Source organism: Pseudopipra pipra, chromosome 8, assembly GCF_036250125.1.
Source record: "Pseudopipra pipra isolate bDixPip1 chromosome 8, bDixPip1.hap1, whole genome shotgun sequence".
NCBI classification, from domain to species: domain Eukaryota; kingdom Metazoa; phylum Chordata; class Aves; order Passeriformes; family Pipridae; genus Pseudopipra; species Pseudopipra pipra.
In genome coordinates, this window is record NC_087556.1 from 35,528,980 (window position 1) to 35,545,989 (window position 17,010).

General features: G+C 36.6%; 1 protein-coding gene across 4 annotated transcripts in view; it reads right to left on the minus strand.

Moving 5' to 3' along the window:
• Positions 1–17,010, minus strand: part of WDR11 (WD repeat domain 11) — a 38,662-nt gene that overhangs the window by 11,864 nt on the left and 9,788 nt on the right. For 2 of the 4 annotated variants that reach the window (XM_064663641.1, XM_064663640.1), the window contains exons 6-18: positions 15,947–16,112; positions 15,465–15,579; positions 14,357–14,552; positions 13,230–13,333; positions 11,948–12,127; positions 10,596–10,680; positions 5,886–5,992; positions 4,022–4,097; positions 2,506–2,614; positions 2,073–2,197; positions 1,526–1,673; positions 610–716; positions 44–158 (exon numbers count right to left, since the gene is read on the minus strand). In XM_064663641.1, coding sequence (XP_064519711.1) covers positions 44–158; positions 610–716; positions 1,526–1,673; positions 2,073–2,197; positions 2,506–2,614; positions 4,022–4,097; positions 5,886–5,992; positions 10,596–10,680; positions 11,948–12,127; positions 13,230–13,333; positions 14,357–14,552; positions 15,465–15,579; positions 15,947–16,112 — 1,633 coding nt within the window. The remainder of the gene's footprint in view (positions 1–43; positions 159–609; positions 717–1,525; positions 1,674–2,072; positions 2,198–2,505; positions 2,615–4,021; positions 4,098–5,885; positions 5,993–10,595; positions 10,681–11,947; positions 12,128–13,229; positions 13,334–14,356; positions 14,553–15,464; positions 15,580–15,946; positions 16,113–17,010) is intronic. The other 2 variants (XM_064663643.1, XM_064663642.1) reach the window with 1 other exon arrangement.

The window sequence follows — 17,010 nt, forward strand, 5'->3', positions numbered from 1 at the left end:
TGTGCTTTGAAAATAAGTGCAAATCAAACCCCCAGGCACCCACCTCTTTGGAATCCCAAATTTCTGCCCCGTCATTGTACATGGCAAGAAGTTTTTGATTTCCTTTCCCTGGAGCAAATCGGATTTTCTTCACCCAACTCCTGTGTGTGGGGATCCCCCTGAGAAAAGGGAAGTGTAATATTAGCATTAATCACTCTCCACCTCATACTGTGGGCAATTAAATCCTTCCCATGAACTCTGCAGATCCTGATATTGCACAGGCTGAGGAGGAGAACAATCTCTCTACCTGTATGTGCACACACAAATAGCTACACAGATTATTAAAACTAAGATGATTAAATGCTTGAAATAAATACTACAATACTTCATGTAAAAAAAGATACCTAGCTGGTTTTAAAACTTTCAATAAATGTTACTTCTTCTGAAAACACAAAAGCTGGAATGCAGAGAACTGTAACACAGTAGGAATTTTCTGAATTTTTATTTCAAAATGTTTGAAATTTTCCCCTCAAACACCTCCTGCAGTGAAGAAAAATGAGGAAGGATGAAAGAAGCCCAAATTCTAACACTCATTACATCATGTTTGACAGACTTGATTTGCATTCATACCTGGACACTCTAGCTTTCAAATCCCAGAAGTTTAAGTTTCCATCAACATCTCCAAGAACCAGTATATCCCCTTTCCAAGCAATACATGTAATGCTACCCATACTTCCCTGAAAATATTTAAGAAGCAGAACAAAATCTTGTGGTTAATAGAGACAGACATATGAATAAACACTTCAACATTGGTTTCAGCATTTAAAAAAAAAAAATGACACAAAAGTCCAAATTCTACTCAGTTAAAACAGAAACAGTTCTATCAAATATAAACATTTATCATGTCAGTCATATTGGCTTCAAAATGCTTCAAAAGAGATTTCCTTGTAAAAAATTTTGGGATTATAGCAACAAAAATCACTTCTCTGTCTCTTGTTGCAAGGAAGCACCAACATGGCAGACCTCATTCATCAAAATAGTAGCATACACTAAAGAAGGAAATAAAAATAAAAGAACACCTATTTCTAAGCATCAAAGCATTCAAGAAAAATTTAAAAGAGAAAGAATTCTTCAGAGTAACTGGGAAAAGAACAAACTTAAAACTCACAGTTTTAAGTCCTCCTTATGACACAAGACAAAATCCATTAACAGAACAGAATCATGTTTCAATAAGTGTCTCTGTTATTCAACATTTTGTACAAGTTTTACTAAATATGTCAAGTAATTTATTCAGAAAGCAAGTCGGGACCTGTGAAGATTCCAACTTGTAAAAAAAATCATTTATTTCTATAACGTTTTCAAAAAAAAAAATAAGATTGTGAAAACAGAATTGTTACAGTTTTGAAGTTGGAATTTGTATTTCAGATTTCAAATTACTGCATTAGTGATCACTTGCTGCTACAAGGAATATCCTTGATTTTTTTTTCGAGCACTCATAGCTAAGAAAAAAATTAAAGCATCAATGATACAGAAAATTTGGACTCACATCAGGAGGAATTCTTGCACTGTCCTTTACTGAGTTCCCTTCTACTGTGAGGTGATAAACCTGCCCATCAGCACCTGTAAACACAAAGTGCTCTCTGGCAGAAATGTTCTGGCTCAGCTCTGATTTACTTTCAGCTTCCTGTAACAAGCTTTAAAAGGAACACAATGAGACATAATTATTTCTTTCTCGAGATGAGAAATGCAAGGCAAATTCTATTTAGTGCAGACAGGTAGCACAAAAAAATCCCATATATCCCTTAAAGCAAATTATCTAGAAGCAAGAGTGAAAATGTCTGGAGTCAAATAACAGTTTTACTTCAAGAACCAGGTAACCAAGGGGCTACAGACACACCTGAGAGCCACTTCAAAGCACATCAAAGTCCCACATATAAAATCTGAAGGGAGGACCATAAAGTTGTTTTGCCTGTTACATACTCAAGAATCAGTTCAAAAATATTCTGTTCCCTGGCTCAGGGAACAGAAACAGTTTTTCTCAGGGTGGAAAAACAACCAGTGCTGTAAAAGAGCATCAGATGAGAGAGAGAGACCTGATGACAGAGGATTCCACGCTGGTCACTTCGGTGTCTGATGCCACTGTCTGCCGGGCCATGGCCTCCCGGGCTGCCAACTGCTTCTTCCTCAGGCTTTTTAGGTTATGGGAGGGTGACCATTCCTGTGAAAAATTGTCCAGGAAAACAGAAAAGACAAAAGTTTATTCCCTCAACTTACTGCAGATTTATAACAATTTGTTTTCTATGATCCCTCCCTCCACCACCCGAGGGACAGACCAGGTTTTTCACCAGTGCCTCCCTTTTGCCTCTTTATGATGAGAGATGAAAATGGTGACAGATGAAATGGTAAAGCACTTTATATATATATATGATACAGATACAGTAACATTTTGCCACAGAATTGTTCAAAGATTTTTATACTATCTCAACTTACCACACTTGATAAGCAGTAACAGAATTTATTCCTTACCAAAGCAGTTGCTGTGGGGAAGTTTTTAGACATCTCTCGGAGCAGAGTGCAGGTTCTGACATCCCAGATCTCCAGTGGTTTGTCTTTAAATACCACAGCCAGATACTGCCTAAAACAAATGAGAATTTACTACAGCAAAAGTAATCATTCCATTTTAGTTTGAGCACTTTACTGCACACGTACTGTTCATATCAGCACTCTGGAAACCCTCAAAAACCAGGAGGAAACAGAGCAAACCAATTCAGCTCAAATCCCCCTCTGAAGCTTGTGATTCCCCTGAGCTACTGAAGAGCTAAAGAATGTCTGAAAAAGAGTCCTCCTCAAAGCTAATACACAAATTTCTGTCAGGTGGTTCTGCTCAGTTACTGTGAAGGAGACCAGGGAAGCAGTTCAGAGAAAGCAGCAGCACCTCTGATTTGGCCATGAGGCCTCTTCCTAATCCAGGAATAAATGAACATTAAACCACCTTCCACTTGTCAGTTATGTCTTCAGACTGTTCATCTGTGGAGTTACACAAGTATAATACCTTTAATCTACCACTTTTCACATTTAACTTGAAAATAGAGAGGCTGTGCAGAATATGTACTTTCTGCCACTGCAATTACCTCTATTCAAATGAATTATCTCTATTCTTTCTTGTTCTCACTCAGCACTCTCTGCTCTCTTCATCTAAGCCCGTGGCTGCTCTTAATTTTTAATGTGTTAATAAGACCATTACATGCTTGAACTCTTCCAAATTCTCTGAAATGTACACATACTTCTGAAAATATTCCTATGCAAGCTAGAGGACATTAATTTTTTTCCTCCACTGTAAAGAAAAAAAAAACTTCTAAGATTTAGAAACAACACCTTATTAAATTCAACACCACTTGAATTTCATTTAGACAGGAAAGGGAAGTAATCTCCCAGAGTACTACTATTATTATTTTTGATACTATGAAGACCAGGGTCTCCTGTTACAGGCCTGAGCTAAAAATAATGAGGACTTGATAATAAACAATTTGGTCATTTATCAGCTGACTTTTCAAACAACTATATCTCACATCTGGTCTTCCAGTAAACAATTATTATAAAGGTGTGAAATAATCAGAAAAACTAATAAAACTGAAAAATCATCCAATTTTTAATACAAAACTTCCTAGTTTTAAGTTAGGCTTAAGTTACAGAAAAGAGAATTAACTCATAACAAAATCAAAGTCGACAAAAAGTGTTCAGCACTTTTATTCTCCCTAATATTATCAAAATGCCTGTTTAGTCAACACAATTTTTATAAGAAATAAAATATTAAAGACTGATCTGGCAGTGTGATTGGATCCTGAAGTTACAGAGTCAACCACAGAAACACTCACAGCTTTTGCACTCGGAATTAATATTGTGAAGTATTTTTCTCTTGATGCTGTTGTACATTTTTCTATTCACCCTGAAGTGGTTTTTTTTCCTAGAATCTCTATGGTGTCATGAGGATCCTCATGGAGCAGAATAAAAAATATAAACCTCCCAGGGCTGCTGCACTCACTTCAAATGAGACACCTTTATCATTTCGATGGCCGGCTCGTCATTGCCTCGCTCGCCACGAAAGGCAACGCTCCTGCCTGGAACACAAACACAGCAGAGGGAAAAGAGAAACAGTTACCAAACTAGATATAAACATGGAAATAGTTCATCAACAATTCTGTTTGCAAACAGAAATAGTTTATAAACCAAGCCAGAACATCCCCAAGTAACCTGACGGCTCTTACATTGCTCTTGTCGTTGTCGACGTTTTCCTTCTCTTTCTTTCCAGCTAAAAGAACAAACCCTAAGAATTTATAATCTTATCCCCATAAGAATTCATAATCTTACTCCCAAAAAAATCTTCACCCACTTGCACAAAGTGTTGCAGAATTACAGATGTTACACATATCATTAAAAGGAATAATGACCTACAAACACAGGGGTATCAGAGCATCTCCTCTGCAGGTTTCATTCTCTTCAGCTTTCAAGGAAAATTCAAGCTTTTCAACTTTAGCTACTCTTGTGGCTGCCTGTAGCCAAGTTATTTATACTAATTAAAATGAATAAATCTATATACTAATTCTAATGAATAAATCTAGTTATCAAGAATGCTGGTTAGAGCTCTCATGTCAGAGGCCAGGCTACAGAAAATCTTCCAGCTCCTTCTCATTAGTGATGAAGCACTTGAGGAATTTTCTTTCATTTTTTTGGTTCAGAAATGTAAATGTGAATTTTGTCTTAGTGTTTGTAAAGTAAACACAAATCAGCACAGTTTTCTTAGCCCTAAAATAAAAGGCTGGGCACACAAGTGATAAAAGAAGCAACAAGTAAACAGTTAAATTGCTATGCCTTCCTTGAAAGCTTTAAAGAGGAAATGTAACATTTTTAAGCAAACCACATGCTAAGGTCTCACTTCTGTTTATAAATGTTCAATACTGATTTACAAGCTGAGTGCCCAGGCAAAATCCCATTCTACATGAGATTAATATCACAATGTGTGTATCTTTTTGGTTTGGGTTTTAAACAGATGAACAAAAGACATTATATGGGAAAAAATTAAAATAATGTCATGTTACAAGAATAAATTCTTTCTGCAGCATCCTGGAAATATAACAATTGAGTTTTTTCCATCAGTTTAAAAAACCCCACTAAAAAAATTTGCTTTATTCTACATAAAGTAATTCAGAATTAGCCATGTATTACAAGATTCAGGCTCTTCAATTAGAAATTAAATGGCTCCAGGTTTTCACATTCAAAAATAACTTAAAATTATTGAAGTGCTTCCTATTTTGGGCTAATTTCCCAAGTTACACCTCCTAGTATTGTGCAAATACTGAGTTCAATCACAAATATGTTTGTCATCTATTTTGAGGCCAGAATAGTTGAAAAACACACACAATCTGTTCATTTTGCTATCAACAGTATCTTTTCAAAAGTTATTTATTTTTAACCTTACCAGTTCTTTCTGAAAGTATCAGATTTTATCACTGAAATACTTATTTTACACACATTCACACAGTCAAATTCTGGCCATGGGCCTGATCTACCTGGAAAAATTATCTGTTGCCAACAGAAAGCACAATAAATGGTTCAACATGATTTCAGGTGCACGTGAAGCAGCACATTTGGAAATACATGCATCTTGTGAACAAAATCCACCACTACTACTGGTACTCTGTGACTCCTTCTAAACCCCCTGCTGACACTTATTCATATTTTTTTTTAATCAGTCCAAGGCACAGATGTTTCTGCAAACGTGCTGGTTCAGGTCTGTCTGTGGAGCACCAGACAAAACACAAGGACAGAAGAGCAAAAACAGTTAAAACTCTTCTTTATTGTTTCATTTTTTCATGACAACTGGAAGAATAAAAAAAGGAAACACTCACCTGTTGGGAGGTCAACCAGCTGCAGCTCATTCCTGACCAGGCCCAGATTGTTGGGTGTTGATGTGGCAAAGGAAATGAAGCCAGTCAAGCTTATCCACTCAATCCCCCTGGGATCAGAAGGGAGTACATGGAGCACGTCAGCCAAAATATTTCAATGGCCAGAAAATAACCTGAAGTACAATTAATCTTTTTTTTGTGCATATTCTTCAAAGCAAACAGCACAGAAGTGATTTTCTGCACTTTGTGGAAACATCATATTTAAGTATAATAATAAGGTATGAGTTTTACAAGTATGATGGAAATATAAAGTTACTGAATTAAATTAAAGAGCAGCTTTCTTTTCAGACCACACTAGTTCTTCTTTGGTTAAAGCAAAAATTTCAGCTAAAAGCACTGTCAACTTTTGCAGAAATCCCTCACACATAGTCAGCCCTAGAGGGGACTAAAAGCACTGCTCTGATTAAGTCAGTGGTTACTATCAGACAACTCAAATTGGCCAACATACAGAGAAATATTTATATGGATAGCAGGGCAGGAGGATTTCATTCCTTCAGTCCACAGAGAGGAGAGACAAAGATGATAAAAAATAGAAAGGCCCTGAAGAGATTTTAAAGGCTATCATTAAAAAAATGAAAACCTGGTGATTTTTTTTATTCTTTTTTCTCACTCCAAGGCAGCTCCCAACCAAATTACCTCGGAGTGCTGCAAGGATGTGAAGTTACACTATGGAATCCACAATATCTTAGAATAATAGCCCAGAGCAAAGAGGACAGAAAGTGGCACTAGGTGGTACTGTTCCAAAAGGAGATCATCCTCCATCCCCATTTCACTCACACACCTTGTGCCTGCAAAAACTGCTTGAGTGCTTTATCATTTTGACATTACATTGACATAAATCAAGGAACTAATCTAAAAGAAAATTGAGACTGTTCTTAACACATACATATGCCCAACTTAATTTTAACATGGATAAAAGGATTTAGGTTTTCCTCAAATCCTTCAAACACAGATCATTTAAGAAATGTTTCCAGGACAACCAAGTCTTCTGTTACTTCAATTGTAAAATCATGGTGTGCTTTGCTAGAATATATGTGAGATAAATACCAGTATTTATGATTTAATGCCAGTAAATCCAATTCACATTGTATTAACTAGAAGTTCCTCAAATGTAGTGTAGAGGGGTGAAAACAAAAAGCACTCCCATAATATTTTGTACATATAATTTATGGCCATATTTATTATTTTAGTCCAAGCTTTAAAAATATGGGAAGCTTTATCCCTAAGCCCTCAAGAAAAATTTAAAATTTAAGACCCAGCCTTTTTCCCAGCAGGACCTATGAAAGTTCAACCAATAATTTCAATCCAAATGAGAAGTACTCGATGATTAATTGAAACATTACAGGAATGACTGAACAGGAATCTACAACTGTGGTAACGTGTGACATTGCAGGTCTCCAAAGGGTCATAAATACAGGGAGCTTTCTGAAATGGAAGAAATGGGAATTCTGACACCTTTCCATTTTTTATCTGCTGCTCCACTATGTTTTTTGGAAAAAGCCCAGGAACTCCTAATGCCTTGTTACTGCTGGTAGTTATTCACTCTTCTCCTTCAAAGACCTGAAGCATTTTCTATAGTTTTCATCAGCTCGGGTTTAACGGGGCAAGTCCTTTTTCTCTGCTGCTGCCTGGCCATCTGTCAATACTAATAAAAACCTACAGAAACCCCAGACACTCATCAGCAAGAGGAAACCTTAGCTTGGCTAACTGCTTGCACCTGAAACAATATCATCTTTGTCACTGTCAGACAGGCAAACTGAGAAGGTGAAGACAGTGGTTTAAACTCTACTGAAGGACACCAGTAATGCCTTCCCTATTGAAACAGCTCCATTTCCTCAAAAAAGACATCTTTGCCCTCCAGAATTAAGGGTTACAGACAGCTGTCAACTGTTGCTCAGACTGAATCCACTCTTTAAAATTCTAAAATTCAGGGATTCTATATATTCAGCTTGTCTCAGTTACTTCAGAAGTGAGACTCAGTTGTTCTGATTAATGTTTCCAAAGCAAACAAATTACAGAGGGTACTGAAGGGGATAAAAACACAAATTACTTTTCTAGTTGGGAATGGATTGCTGTGACTTTATGTCATGGCAGCTGCTACTTAAATCTAAGGATTATAAGAAAAAGAGCAAGATAAAATTGGAAATAAAACCATATATGGGACCAAAGTGACAGTAGTATTTTTCATTCTAATTTCTCTATTCAAGGAAAGTTTTTTTTAAGGAGGTGTAGAATGTTTGCAAAGCAGTTTCCCAAAGGGCACTCAGCTTAAATTCAAATGTTGAAGCAACTTCAATTCAACTGCTAAAACTTGGATGTAATGCCATAATTCCCACGTTTTGCCTGCAGGCAATAAACATCCCTGTTACAATCAGTGAGATTTTAAATTTAAAAATAAAAGCTGTTGCAGCCTTGAACTTGCTGAGCTTCAGTGCAAAAGAATGAGCAGCACTGCTCCAGTCACAGCAATCTCTCTATCAGGACAAGGAAAAGCAGCACTGAGAGCTGCAAATGTGCCACTGGACCAGAAGAACATTGGAGGCATTTTATTTCCATGTCCCAAATATATTCTCTGCATTGAAGATGGATTATCATCTCCTGTTTTGCCACAATAGCTTAGACTGGTCCATGGAGAACAGGGATCAGACTTTGGTATTTCATAGTTCTTCTAATTCCCTTCAATAATAAGAATTATTGGAATTCTCTCTAGTATTTACTTACATAGCTCTAAACAAGCAGTGAAACAGCCAAGCAATAATCATGGATAAAATAAATATTCAAGGTTACTCCTAACTATGAACTATCTTTAAAGGACAGAAAGACAATTCTTCCTCCTCCTAATCACACCATAGAATTTCAAAGTTTAAATGAAAACAAAAAAATCAGCCTGTGAATACCTATGTAGCTTCTACAAAAGAACACTTTAATCTCAAAAAAATTCTAATTGCTAACACCCAAACAACTCATTACTTTAGCATACTTGGTTTGTAAAGGACAATTGCCTTATTTTTATTACATTCTCAAACTACAGAGCACTGAAAACTCTGCTGGCCTGGAGTTACAATTCCAGAGTATTCTCAATTACATACTAAAATAATGATGTTCCCTGAAGGTATATTTTCAGATACAGAGGCATTATCCAATCTATCTGCATTTTAGAGGTAAAGTAAGAATTCCCACTGGAAGAAAAACTGTTGCACTCCATGAAAATTAATTAAAATCAGAAAGGATCCCTGTGCCTCAGACTACATTGCTTGAAGCATTCCCTTAAACTTGTAAAAATTCTGTGGAAAGTCATTCAGACTATTAAGGCTGGGATTGAGGAAATTAGAACAAATATTTAGAAGACTTACCCAGATACCAGCTTATGGTTAAATAGAATTCACAAACATTATATTTTACTTCTAAAAATACCACTTGTTGAAGACAGTTGCTAGAAAGACAATGTAGTCCTGAAGTTTCTCAAAAACTGCAAACTTCTGACAAACTGAAAGGCCCAAACTAACAATACTTCTAATAATACACAAAGCTTTTTTTTCAGAAGTGTATTTATTTCCTCCCCTCTATCTTAATTTTTTCAATCTGTGAAATGTCAGTAGCAGTTTTTATTTTGAATTCTATAATCACTTTAATAAAGAAAGGACTATCCTCCTGTGCTGCAGAACAGAAAATAAAATGAAAATATTTGCATAAGTAGTTGATGAGATGAAACCATAAAGATTCAAATGGTTCAGAACAGAAAGGGGAATTCTTTTCTTACAGTGCCAGCTAATCACACCACAAACATAAATAAACTTATCTAATTTTTGTGGCAGATTCCAAGCAGGTTTCCTTAAGAAACTCTCAGTAACTATTCTCAGTTACCTCTATTTTTCTTACCTTTTGGAGAGTACACAGTAAAATGCAGCCCTTAACCAGATAAAGACTTCATGACACAATTGTGAGATAAATTTTTACTAATATCAGTACTAGAAATATTTCATTTTTCATGCTTAATTCTGTCTGGAAATACGTATCCTGTTGGGGAAATATGTATCCAGTAAGCACTATTTTTAGTATCTTTGCCATTAGTTATCCAGAAACTTCTGTCATGGTGTGCACAACGTGTACACAAACACACAATACAACAGCCTTAAAACTTACTCTGTTCCTTCTTAGGATGGATAAATACTGATTCCTCTATTCAGTCTTTAAAATCTTTCAACAATACAATTATTTTGACTTCAGTCAGGACTAGATCTGTCTCAACAGCTATTTCAGCCCCAGGGGGACAAAGCAAATAAACCCTGAGACACAAATCAGAATTATTTCAAAGGACACAATCCATGAGTCCTGACTGTTACACTGAAAAAAGGTTTCTCGTCCTAAAAAGACTCCTTTGTACTCCAGTGACTAAAGAGGCTGGAAGGAGCTGATATGCATCCTAGATCAGCAGCATGTATTTGTTTCAATGTCATTTTTATTCCAATTTTGTCAGTGTTTTGCAGCTTATACACAGCAAAGACACTGTTGGGGTAAAGACTTGACAGGAGATTTCCTTGAGTGTCATGAACAGCAAGGCAGGACACCCACACTGCTGCTGGAACACCAGTCAGAGGGTTTAGGATTTGTTTCCTAGAAGGATTATAGTAGGAATTAAAATGAAAACCTTACTTGACTTCACAGGAGTGGATGCTTAACTCCTTGTGTAAGACTCCACTTGTAAGGTGAAACACCAGGACAGAGCCGTTACTTGTACCTATAAAAAGGGATTAAAAAAATACAGACACACATTTTATTCTTCTCTTCTATACTTTAGTGAAAATGCAGGGTTTACAGCTATTTCTCTCTCTCTGTTTTTTAAAATTCCTGTAACTATTACAATTTTAGAAAAGGCACTTTGATTTCTAGCACTAAAATCCCAAATATTAAAGCCATCCAGTGATATCCACTTGGATCAAGACTTTTCTTGAACCTATTTATAGAGCCTGGAGAAAATCTGCTCACTCTTTATGCATATCCACCCAGCTGCAGAGGAAAGGAGTGTTTCTATTTGTTTTGATTCCTGGAGATGAGTAAATCCCTCTAGGAATTTTATTAATTGTTATCCACCAATAATGCCAGGGGAGAACCATGGACAGATTTTATTGAATCATTACAGCAATTCTGCTTTCTCATTCCTGAAATAATGACCTCTTCCAAATCAGAAATCAATAACTTGGTAGCTATTAGCTTCAACTACATCAAAAACCTTCAGAAACACTGAAAGTTATAATTTTCTATTAGGCACTTCTTTATACTCAGATCACTTCACAAAATACAACAATGGATACCTAAAGAGCAATTCAGGTACCTTAAGTCAAGAAAGATCTTGCTATAAATGCACTTTATACCTACCTGTTTCCTAATCTTTGTATTTCACTTGTTTTAAGAATTACAGCTTATAAAAATCCAATTTTAGCAGCATCACATCATGTCATGAGAGCCTGTCTATGTTTTAGAAAACACACTAGAAAAATCAGATTTAAACAGGGACAACTCAGAGTTAATAAATCAGGTGCTCACTGGCAAATATTCTCATACCCAGATGAGTTTAACTACATTTGGAATAAGACAGAATAATATGCTTCAAGTGTATTTTTAGATATTCAAATCAGAACAAAAATAAAGTCTCTGTAAAGTTCATTTCCTTATTCCAGGAATGCAGGACTGCAGAAATCTGTATTTCTTGATGTTTAGAAGGAAGTGAGAGCAGCATATAAAATGCTGAGTGTATCAACAGACCAGCAGCATAGTAAATGAAAGGATAAATACAAACTTGCTACTGTATTGCAATTTTTCAGGTAGCATTGCTGAAACTCAAGGCAGGCAAGAAGAATCCAAGGACTATCACAGCTGAAAAAGGGTCGATATCTTTAATTACTCACATGGGATCAAAAGACAGATTTTTCTCTTCTGTATTAGCAACTATATTTGCATTTAATATCTACTCTTCAGAGCAATGAATAAGCTATTCAAGGCCTTACCAACAGCCAGGATTGGCTCATACTGTTTGATGTTCTTTGTTGTAAGGGGTGGGCACATGCGGATGGCAAAGGGAGGCAGAGGGAGCCCTGAGAGGAGGCCAGTCAGCAGGAACTTCAGGTGCACTTCTTGCAGAAATGAGCTCCTTAACTGCTCTTCTCCAGCACCTGCACCTTGCCCTGCTTAAAAATTAAAGCTCTTGTTAGGATTGTTTTAATCAGAGATGTTATCAGACACAGGAATTTATATCATTAAAAATTACGAATAAGGCACAAACACGTTCCTTCCTGTTTAGCTCTGTGTGAGGAAACTTTTTGGAAGGCTGCACTTCTACTAATTCTCCAGTACTAACTTTCTCTCCTAACACTAAGAAGGACATAAAAGAAAAGTAAGAAAAGAAAGCAAGTGCAATAATTCCAGGCTTCTTCCAGAATTCAAGCCCAGACAGTAAAGTGCAATCTACCTCCCGAAATACAGTGAATTGTCTCGGGCACAGCAATAAAGACAGGCCCAAAAAGGATGTAATTCCAGTGCTGTGCACCTTCTGCAGTCAGCTGAACAAGTCCAAATGTTGTAAGGAACAAAACCAACGTTAGCTGGGATGTCAATGACTACAGGAAATGCAGGTAACAAGAAAAATTCATGGAATCACAGGATGGTTTGGGTTGGAAGGGACTTCAAAGCTCATCTCATTCCAGCTCCCTGCCATGGACAGAGACACCTTCCACTACACCAGGTTGCTCAGAGCTTTTCCAGGCTGGACTTAAAAATTCATGCCCTAAATAGCATCTTTAAACACATGAGACAAAGTGAAAATGTGTTAAGGTACCTACACCAGCTCATCCAGACACCTCTCAGCAAATGCAGCTCCAAAGCTGCACCTTTGTATCTCTGAGCAGCATGAGTCGCTTTTCCAGCAGAAATTAGTTTTAAAACATAAACCTAAGCATCTTAATGGGAAATTTCTCAATCCTGAAGTAGATTTCAAATAGCTGGGATGTGTCACATAAATTGGCTTCATCCATTTGAGATTAATATCAAAAAAATGAAAGTGTTTTGGCCAAATTCCATTTTAAAACACTTTTTCTTTTCCTCAGAGAAAATGAACTTGAAGCACTGGTCCTCAAATGGATTCACTTGATAATTTCTTTAGCAAACAGGAGTTCTTTAATTTCAGAGTTACTATTTAAATTGCACAGAAAACAACTCTAACAAATGCAGTTCTCAAGCTAAAATGCACAACCATTTAAAAAACCCTGTAATATTAATGAAAGCAATTCTTACCAATCATGCTGTCTAATGAGAGGTCTGGAAGTTTATTTTGGAATGGTGCTACAGGAATTCCACAGAAGGAGACTGGGGAATACAAAGGTGATGCACTTGAACTGCTGTAAAAGAAATTAAAACAAAATGTTAAAATCTCACTGCAAAATACTTTGTGTTCACATTTTCATGATGACCATCAAATCCAGCAGGATCAAGAGCTAATGAAGGAAGACTCCTTCAAAATCCATTAAAGACTCTGTGCCAATTCCAAATATCCTTTATATCCACAATCCTCAAGGCTCAGTGGCTCTCATAATGTTATTACATTTTTGAGGGGTTATATAATTATGACAAAGATCAATGTTTTGGAAATTACTCGTAAGGACACAAGAAGTAAAACCCAGGAACACATGGATTCTAAACAGCTTTCCTGGTTATGCAGCACAAGGAATCCAACCAGCAGTATTTTTGAGAACACCAAGAATAAAAATATTAAATCACTGATGAGCAACAAAAGGGTCTAAGTTGAAAATCTGGTACTACTGACACTTGAAAGTGCACTGACAATTCTATTTCTTTTATGGCAGTAAGTCATTTATTTTATTTATTTATTGTATTTATTTATGTTATTCAACAGTACTTTCAATTGCAGCAGAACAACCTTAACACACTGAATGTTCAAAGAACTACATTCCTTCACACAGTATTTGTAGACTGCTCAAAATCTAAAATTCTAGAGGCTTTGTACACAAAAACATTGTTTATACCACCATATTCCAGTCACCTGCTGGGCAGCTTCATATTGTTCAGTGTCAAATTCACACAAATAAAGCAGAAAACCCTTCCCCTCCTGGAAATGTAGTTCTTTAAAGACTCAGGTGATGTCCCCCTAAAATAATGTGAACATTCATTCTATCTTTTGTTTTCTTACTCCAACCACTTAGGATGGAATTATCTCTTAAAGAAAAAGAGGAAATACAGTTCCTTCACTTCCCCAAGGAAAGGGAACTAATCTTTTTGGATGACACATTTTGTTCCTCTTCCTTTCATTCCCACATGTCACAACACCAAAAAAACCCACTGAAGGACATCACAGCAAATGTAACAGATTGAAACTGTGGTAAGAAAAAAATAAATCCCGTTACCTGTTCCGAATATTTCTGCCAGAAACACTGGATTTTAATTCCCAGATCATCACCCTGCCATCACTGACTATGAGAGCTGCAGAGTTCTCATTCACTGGGCAGCACACCATGCTGAAGGGTCGCACTGTTTTGGTCACCCTGATGGCATCACACTGACTTCTTAAATCATAAACCAGCTCCTGAACTGGCTCTGGATCTGGAACATCAATGGCCCACAGAGGACAAATAATCAGAGTGAAAAACACGGGATGAGATCAATCACCAGAGGCACATTTGAAGCTCTCTGACTGAAATCCATGTTTGGGAAAAGCAATTAAAAACTACTGATCTTGCTGTACACAATACAGATCTGGAAAGTTCTCCAAAATGTAACTTTGTCTTTAAAATATCTTATTCCAAATGAATCTTGCAAAACCTAAAAAATAACTGTTTAATAGCTGGGCACAAAGTGCATCTGCTCTCCACAATCCAAAATTCCAGGTTTTTCTGGCAGACCTGGAAGCCAGTATTGTAGCTCACTAGAAATTAGCAAACTGCCCAAACCAAAACAACCACAAAAAAATCACTTATTTACATTTACAGAACTATGTTTTCCCTTTTTTCCAATCTGCTCCATTACATTTAAAAGACCCTTCTTAGTAACATCTCATAAAAGAGACAGAAGTTTAATAATTTAGATATTAATCTAAAGCCCATATCTTAGTTCTAAAATCAGTTCTTCCAATTGATCAAATGACTTCCAAAACCTTGTGTCTGCCTGAAAAATATGTCCATTCTTAAAGATAAAAAGAACACACTACTCATCTTTTATGTATAACATTCTTGTATCTGTGACTGCTAAGCAGGTTTATAATTAAAGTATTATTTAGTGCTAAAAGGATTTTCAGGATATTAAGATAATCTATTTTGCACTTAACATCAGAGAAGTCAAAAACCACTTTGGGAAAAAGCAGCACAAATTTAAATTCAATGCACAGGGAGAAAAACACTAGAAGGGCTGTAATTCACCATATGAGGCATGATGGTTAATACTGGTGTTAAATTATTAATTAAAAGGCATCAAAGGACATTAAAAGGCATTTCAGGACGTTTTTGACACAAAACTTACCTGGCTCTTCACTTGGAGTTCCAGTTATGCTGCAGCTGGATCTGCGAACCCTCAGAGTTATGCAACCATTTTCATGGAGGCAAAACAACCCATCCCTCTGGAAACAAGGAATTACCTGCCCAGAGAGACAGACATTATATCACATTATCAAAATTTCAACCTTTGCAAAGGGCACTGGCAAATACAACACACTGACTGCTGATGTATGAGTGAGTCATAAAAAATGTTACCATTAATGCAAGGTTTCCATGATTATTTTTTTTTTAGCTACAGGACTTGTGACTGAGGAAGTCAATTAATGTGAAAAATTAATTGCAAGGTTTTGTTTGAATTGTTTGCTGGTTCAGAGGACGTTTTTCCCCCCATGAACTAACTTATTTTCATTCTCTAGAACTAACCAAACAACTCTCAGCGGATCACCAACTTATCTATGATCTTAATAAATTATTTCAATGATTAAAAACCCATCAAATCTTCATTACCTGAATGAAAGGCACGCCTGTTCTCTCAATTGCAATCACACCCACTGTCTGATTCACTTCCAGGTCAAGAATCAGAATTTCTCTGGGGTACAATAACAGCATGTAGTTTCTCTTGGAAGGCAAATATGACAACTGGAGACAGTCATTGAGTGTCACAGACTCAGCACTGTAAAATGTCAGACACAAACATTTATCAGGTTGTGTCAAAATAAAATTAACAGCAGGATTTCTCCTGCAGCTGCATTTGTTTCAAGTAACCCCTGTTTTGATCACGAGGCAACTGCAGGTTTCCACTGAACTGTTACTGCAGTGCAGAGCATCACTGAGCACCAAAAACACACCCTGTTGGCTTTTGTCTAAATAAGATTAGAGAGTCATTTTAAAAACAGCATTTCATTCAAATGGAACAAGTGTAATTCTTGCACACCTCACATACAAAGCAATTCACTTAGGAAGAGTGCTGGCTGCCCTGACATTTACTGACATTCATGGGAAATTACCCTTAAACATATTGCTTACTCCAATTTTTATATTGTTATGCATACTACTTTATTTGGAAATGAACTGAACCAGTGTAGCAAGAATCCCAGTGTTCAAAATTCAGAGAAAGCAGCAAAGAGAGGAAAGTTTATGGTTTTATGAAAGGTGATCAGGAGATTAGCTGCAAGATAAAGGGGTTCCTTAGGGACATGGAATCCAAGGAACTTGGGTCATGGTGAAGAAAATCATCCTCATCCTGTGCTCAGTTTTCAAAGCCTCTGAACTCATTTAATAGATGATCCCTTTGAGGGGTTTTGTTTGTTTTTAATCTCATTCCACCACACATTAAACCTCTTCACACACTTCCTGCACCTCATTCCTTGCTTTGGGGCTCTGAGTCCCCTTTTGTCTGCACCTTCCTGACAATCTCCTGCTCCTCTTTCCTCAGAGTTTCCTTAAACTCATATAAAACCCCACAAATCATTGCTGCTACAATTTTTCTTCCTTTTTTTTTTCTCATTCTAGTCTTTCTATTTTGGATTGAAAAGGAGGGAGAAAAGAGAAGCTGGTCATTCCTTTGCCAG